We start from the raw sequence: 7,500 nt of genomic DNA, 5'->3' as shown, positions 1-7,500 counted from the left end.
TTCCCTCTTTTCCCCCTGATTTCTTTATTCCTTTCTTTTCTTTTCTCTGCTCCCCCCCCCCCCCCCCCCCTCTCTCTCTCTCTCTCTTTTTCTCTCTCTCTCTCTCTCTGTCTTTCTGTGGTTGGCAGTCTCCCTGGGACTTGTGCACATTCCTGGCTGGAAAATCTGAGGCTTTGTCCAAACACCAGCTTCCAAGATCTGCCCAGAGAAATCCCACATGGCTGTTTCTACACTGCTAGACCTCCCCCTTCGACTCCCCCCCCCCCCCCTCCTCACTCCTCCAAAGTCTCCCTCCCCCCATCATAGCACCCCCCCTCTTCCCCCTCCACCTCCATCCATCCACCAATACCCCTTCTTCTTCCCCCTCTAGTTAGCGTTAGCCAATACTCTACAACTCAGTGGTTCTCGAACTAAGTAACTGGGGACTGCCCATAAGTCCGAAGGTTCATTAGTCCGAAGGTTCATTAGTCCGAATTTAGTTACTGAGGTTGGGTTTAGGGTTAGGGTTAGAGTTAGGCATAATATTCTTAACAAATTCGGACAAATGAACCTTCGGACTAATGAACCTTTGGACCAATGCCATGGCACCAAGTAACTAACTCTGACAGTGTACAAACTCTGACAGTGTACAAATGGAACCAAATTTGGTTCCATTTGCACACTGTCAGAGTTACAGACTTGAAAGGGACATTTTAGAACCCCCTTCAAGGAACCCTGAGAGGCCCTGGAGGAACCCACTTTAGAGAACCACTTCTCTGACTGGTTTTACATGCAGGAACATCGGGCCGCCAGCACATATAGGCCGCATTTAAGGCCCTCCATATTATACGTACCGCGGCCGGGCATAATAGTTTACAGAGTCGAATCTCCATACAACACTGAACAGACGTACATTCCTGCGCCCCCTCAACTGCCAGGACTCCACCGTAGAGAGCCTGAAGAAAAACAGACGACTCGCGCCTATACACTCTACACACTCCTCCCCCCTCCTATACCTCCAGTGTGTGCGTGTGTGTGTATGTGTGTGTATGTATGTGTGTGCGTGCGTGAGTGTGTGTGTGTGTGTGTGTGTGTGTGTGTCAGGTCTGCTCCGTATCTCAGATCCATTAGTCTGTGGGGAGAGGAGACAGTCTCACAGACACAGCAGCTCTGATCTATGCTTCTCCGTGACCACCCTGACACCGCTAGAATGCGCGCACACACACACACACGCACACACTCGCGCGCCCGTACACACGCACGCACGCACACATTCAAAAAGGTGGTGCCATGGTGTCTATAAACATTATTCAAAAGAATGGCGTTGCGCCGAGGCCTCGTAGATAATACCAGGCCCTGACTAATAAGACTGAGACGTCTAGACTTATACATTATGATATCCCCAGTGTGCGAGGGCCACACTATAGGGAGGGAAGAATCAAAAGGTTAGTTCATACCTAACCCCCACCTAATACATTAATGCGCGACGCACCGTTCACACAGATGTTAGGACCCCAGGCTAACAAACATAACACGCCATATACATTTTGTTAATGTCAGAACGAAAAGCTTCAGTCCCTTACAGTATGCATGTCATTTTTTACAACATTCAACAGAGTCACTAAAAACTAGGTTTGCCCGTATAGCTTAAGAAGAGTACATGCGTGCATGCGTGTTGCCCAGTTTTATACTGGTGTCCCGTGTCGAGAGTAGCCGATCTACAAGCTCACAACGCACCGTGCCGCGACATGTCGCAAGCTTGTAAATCGGCTATTTTCGGCACGCGACACCGCCACACTCCTACGTATAAATCAGACTTGTGTATGCTGCGTGTCGTCGTCCCGACTCTTGCGCCCCGCGTCGCTTTGCTGTCCGTGTGAACACGTCGCTGTAGAAGCTCTCCCTTGCACAGTCTAACCAATGTGCAGACTACTGTACACCAGTGAGATCCTGAACAGGTAGTCTGAACACTGGGATGACGGAGCAGGATCCCATATTTTCTTGGCGCTTTTTTTTTTTTACCGTTTCTCGGAATCAGTCCCAGCTCGATCTTTAGGGTCAGCCAGCGCAGGGTGGAGTTGGCAAAGTTTGGCAGAAAGGTCCCGGTCTGTGCCATCATGTGTCATCTCTCTCTTTTTTTGTCGTTATTATTTTTTTATCCCGTCTCAGTGGTGGTTGTTGGGGTCGCGGGGTGGCAGGGCGATGGGTTCAGCCGCAGACCTCCACTCCTATAGGTGTCAAAGCCCCGACACACACACACACACACTCACACAGAGACACGCAATCCGGTGAGGGCTTGGTGCATGTTGGTTGATCGGACGTCCGCGGGGCTTTGTCCGGAGGCGCGGTATCCAGTCTTGACGTGGCACATTCGCTCATTCGACTCGGGATCTGCACGTTCGCTCAGGGACGGCATAAGGAAATAAGGAGAGAGAGAGTGAGAGACGGAGAGAGAGAGAGAGAGAGAGAGAGAGAGAGAGAGAGAGAGAGAGAGAGGTAGGGAGGACCTTAGCAGCCATATATGGGTTGATGGGACCCTTGGGGAATCAACTTTGGAGTGGTCTGCAGTTTCTCCTCAACTCTTCTCCTGCTGCACACTTTGCTCTGGTTGGTCTCCATGTCTTCTCCAGGTTGCCTTTCCTTTCCTCATGTCCCAGTCGTCTCTTTAGCAGAACTTCACCTCCCTCTCTTCTTCTTCTAGATGCTCCTCTATCCCTCCTCTTCCTCTCTTCCTCATCTCGACATTATATTTCTACCCCATTAGAACGCGACGCTACACTCTCTGCAAGTCTCCTCCCAGCTCCCTCTCTCTCTCTCTCTCTCTCTCTCTCTCTCTCTCTCTCTCTCTCTCTCTCTCTCTAAAGCGATACCAGATGTTGCTGTCCAAGCGCCAATCTCGTTCTGTCATTTTTTTTTCAGCCTCTGTAACAGGAAGTGGGCCCCTCTGGAAAAAAAAAAGAAAAAGAGAGAGAAAGAGGAACGAAGGAAGAGAGTCGTAGGGTTCAGGGGAGCACTGGGAGAGGGGAGACCAAAATGTACCAGTACAGTCACATCACCGTCAGTTACACCGCAAACCGTATGCACGCGCACGCGCACACACCACACGCACACACTGACCACAGCCGTGCTTTTTTTAGTGACGGATTGCCCTCGGACATTGCATGATGTTTCTCTTTTTCTTAGTGAGCGGCTATTGCTGCTGCCCTCTCCTCCTCTCTCTCTCTCTCTCTCTCTCTCTCTCTGCTGTTCCTGTTCTCTTGTTGGCCTTTTCCAACTCTTCCCTATGGATGCTACTCCTGCTGTCACCATAGCAGCAGCTTCACTTCACATGTAGGCCTGAGTCTCCCCTCCTGAACAGCGAGTTGGGGAGCAGAGGAGAAAGAGAGAGGGGCGAGGGGGGGGAGTTATGGGCTCCCCGTTAGGAGAAATGTTGTGTTAGAGAGCTTGAGTCTGAGTAATGACTTTCACATGTGGACCCTGCCGCCCTCCCTCCCTTTTTTTTAACTCCTTCTCTCGTTCCCTCTCGCCCCCCCCCCCCCCCCCCCCCTCTCCCCCTCCCTCCCTCCTTTCTCGTCTTTCTGCCTCCCTCGCTTTGCTCCCCCTGCCTCCTCCATTCTGACTGCCTCTCTCTCTCTCCTTCACTCCTCCAACTGTTCTCTGTCATTCATAAGTCCCCTCGGCGATGACAGACTATAGACTTATGGCCACCGTCTCTCTCTCTCTCTCTCTCTCTCTCTCTCTCTCTCTCTCTCTCTCTCTCTCTCTCTATCTCCCGTCTCTCTCTCCCATCTCTCTTTTCTCTCGTTAGTGGCTTGTTAATGTGAGCCAGTCAGACAGGCAGGGCTGTAGGCCCACACACTCCATTTGATACAAGCTTTGCTATAGCAAAGTGTCCCACCACACCTTCTGTCCTCCTCGCCTCCTCCCTTCGGCTAGTCCAGTGGTTCTCAACCTTTTCAGGCCACGACCCCCACAATAATCATATTTTAACTGGGGAACATGTTGAGAACCACTGGTCTAGTCCTCCCACTCTACTGGACATTCTCCTGTCCGTGCTGTCTTTGGAATCTGGAATTACACATTTATTTGAGTAAAAGTACAAAAGTATTGGTATCAAAATGTACTTAAAGTACGGTACCAAAAGTAGAAAGTACTCATTATTATAGTACTCCTATTTTAAGTTTTAAAACGGTATAAAAAATCTTTTGAAAATAGCAGATATACAAGCTCCAATGCATTGTGAGCTTGTAGATCGTCTATTTTCAAATGGCCAAAATGTATATAGGGCTGAAGTGGTTAATATATTTTTTGTAATAATAATCAAAATCTACAAAGTAACTAGTAACTAAAGTTTCCAAATAATTGTAGTGGAGTAAAAGTACAATATTTGTCTCGTGAGATGTAGTTGAGTGGAAGTAAAAGTATGGAAAATTGGAAATACTCCAGTTAAACAAAAGTACCTCAAAATTGAGGTACAGTACTGTAATGTACTGTCTACACCACTGCCTCTCCCCCACATGAATTGTAGTTGTAGTGTAGTTCACTACCCTCGACCTGCCATTCCTCCACCTATACCTCGTCCCTCATCCTCCTCCCTTACATTTTTGTCCTCTCTCTCTCTCTCTCTCTCTCTCTCTCTCTCTCTCTCTCTCTCTCTCTCTCTCTCTCTCTCTCTCTCCCCCCCCCCCCCCCCCAGGAGAAGGAGAAGAAGTTCATGCTTCCTCTGGACAACCTGAAGTTGAGGGATGTGGAGCGTGGCTTCATGTCCAGCAAACACAGCTTTGCCATCTTCAACACTGAGCACAGGTTTGTGTTTGTGCCTGTGTGCATGCCTGTGTGTGTTTGTGCGTGTGCGTGTGTGTGTGCGCGCTGCGCGCGCGCGCGCGTGTGTGTGTGTGTGTGTGTGTGTGTGTGTGTGTGTGTGTGTGTGTCTGTGTGTGTCTGTCTGTGTGTGTGTGTCTGTGTGTGTGTGTGTGTGTGTGTGTGTGTGTGTGTGTGTGAACTAATAACCCACACAACCTGTCGACTCTCAACGTCCATCAGAGAATTTAAACAGTTGAGGAACTGACTTCGAAAGACGATGATACAAGTTGTACCCTCGTCTATTTTTCAGCTTTCTAATTAATCGTTGCATGCAAAAAATAGTGTTTTATTGTCATGATTCCTCACCAGCCGGGGTGACTTTGTCAGAGGCTTAAAAGACGTTTAAATAAATACTTGATGAAATGTCTATGGATGAAATGCATGGGGGAAAACGCTTCCGACACCGGAGTGAGGGCGGGCGGGGCTTAAACTGCGATGCTCTATACAAAGCCTAACCACTTAAACCCTCCAGTCTCAGTGAAACGGACTTGAATACTTGGGCCGCTACACCAAGTCAAACTCTGCGTTTGACGTAGACCTGGGGCACGATTTTCGTCCATTCTACCCCTTATCTCTAAACTTCTTTGCCTTTTTTTGTATTTTGAAAAAACATGTTTAAATAGTTCAAAGAGCTGATCTACAAACTCACAATGTCTCGATGGAGATCAGCCATTTGAAGTATTTCAAAATGTTTTTCAAAATAGTAAAAAAAAGGCAAAGAAGTTTAAGGATACGGGGTAAGGTATGGACAAAAATATAGCTGCAGGCATCTACACCAAATCTCAAACGTATGTTTTTGGTGAACGTTCTGCCCGGATTAGGCATGCTGGGGTAAGTGTATAACAGGGGTTCTCAAACTTTTTTGTCTCAGGGCACCCTATAAATATTTTTTTAATCCGAGGCACCCCTACATTATAATTTTCTCTCCCAGCACCTTAAATTTATAGAATATCGTCGTTGTCAGGTGGAAACCTTGTATGTCCAAAACCTTTCTTTTTGTATTTATCATCTATAAAATGTACTGTTTCTGCCTGACAATAATGATATTTTAGTTATTGTGTTGCGGGTAAAACGTTGAGATAATAGCCATTTTGGTTAGAACTGACTGAAAATAACTTTGTACCTCAAGTTTAAAATGATACTAAATATTTTTCAAGTGTCCAAATAAATTCCAAATATGATCACATTATCTCGCGGCACCCCTGGACTGCCGACGCAGCACCCCAGGGTGCCCTGTCACCCACTTTGAAAACCCCTGGTGTATAATATATAAAGTCTCTCCTTGATTGGTGGGTCGACCAGAGGCGTGACATTGACTTTTGAGACAGTTGAGGCGTTGAGACAGTTTCAACTTTGGAGCGCCCTCCAAAACACACCACCTCATAAACACCAGGCATGTCTATACGCTTCCAAAAAATAAAATACAAGCACAAAGAGCGGTTCTCAAAGTGGGGTCCGGAGACCCCCAGGGGTCCTTTGGGGGGGGGGGGGGGGGGGGGGGGGGTTCCAGGGGGTCCCCGGCAAAAGTAGTTAACATACTGTAGCATCACGATCCTTTTCACCACTTTATCCATTTATATACGTTGGCTATTCAAAAATAGCAGATCTTTTGTTCGTATTTTTCTTTTTTGTTCTTGTTTCCGTTTGATGTCTTTAATTTGTTTTATTGCAGTTTGTATATTATATATACAAACTGTCTAGTCGGCGACCTGGCCAACTCGGAACAATGTAAATAGGGAATGAATGCCCCGCCCTTTAATGCAAACCCCATTATACCTGTTTTCATAGGACCCGTTTTGACCATCTGTCTGCCTGTGTCCATTTATGCCCATATATGGAGATATCTGTATCTGTCTGTCTGTCGGTGTCCATTTTATATCCATATATGGAGATCACTGCAGTTATAGTTCTGGGTCCATTTTATGCCCATATATGGAGATATCTGTCTATCTGCGTCCATTTTATGCCCATATATGGAGTATCTGTCTGTGCCTCCAACTGTGTTGCAGACACAGTGCCGGTTCCCCCTTTAATGCAAACCTCATTATACCTGTTGTCATAGGACCCGTTTTGAACATCTGTTTGCCTGTGTCCATTTATGCTCATATATGGAGATATCTGTATCTGTCTGTCTGCGTCCATTTTATGCCCATATATGGAGATCTTTGACCATCTGTTTGCCTCTGTCCATTTATGTCCATATATGGAGATATCTGTATCTGTCTGTCTGCAATTTTTATGCCCATATATGGGGGCATTCATTTTATGCCCATATATGGAGAACGCGCGTGCCCGTGGGACGAACGGTTCTCGAGATACGCGGATTACATACATACATACACACTCACAGAGATTTTTTGTTGACTCATGTGGCGTACGTGATGTCAGAGCCTTTTATGAAGTGATGTCACAATGAGTCAGAGCTTTCGCCGATTTCCTCCGGAACAGCCTGATGTCAACAATCAACCCCGCATAAGGAGATTCCGAACGTTTCGCGCCGGTTCGGGAAAACCGCGCGTCGGGTCGGGTCGAGGCCCGGCACTGCACTCCGTGCCGCGGCGGGGAACGCGCATGTCGAATCTGAAGCCGGTGGGACGAACGGTTCTCGAGATACGCGGATTACAGACAGACAGAGACAGACAGACACACACGCAGAGA

At 47.5% G+C, this 7,500-nt stretch overlaps 1 protein-coding gene across 1 annotated transcript in view; it reads left to right on the top strand.

Annotated features, from left to right (window-relative positions):
• Positions 1 to 7,500, top strand: part of dnm3a (dynamin 3a) — a 44,079-nt gene that overhangs the window by 25,193 nt on the left and 11,386 nt on the right. Inside the window, exon 16 of the mRNA XM_080724804.1 lies at positions 4,676 to 4,785. Within this exon, the coding sequence (XP_080580930.1) occupies positions 4,676 to 4,785 (110 nt within the window). The remainder of the gene's footprint in view (positions 1 to 4,675; positions 4,786 to 7,500) is intronic.

The sequence above is a fragment of the Nannobrachium achirus genome (genome assembly GCF_963921795.1).
Source record: "Nannobrachium achirus genome assembly, chromosome: 1".
Taxonomy (NCBI): Eukaryota; Metazoa; Chordata; class Actinopteri; order Myctophiformes; family Myctophidae; genus Nannobrachium; species Nannobrachium achirus.
This window is presented reverse-complemented; position numbering and strand designations above follow the sequence as displayed.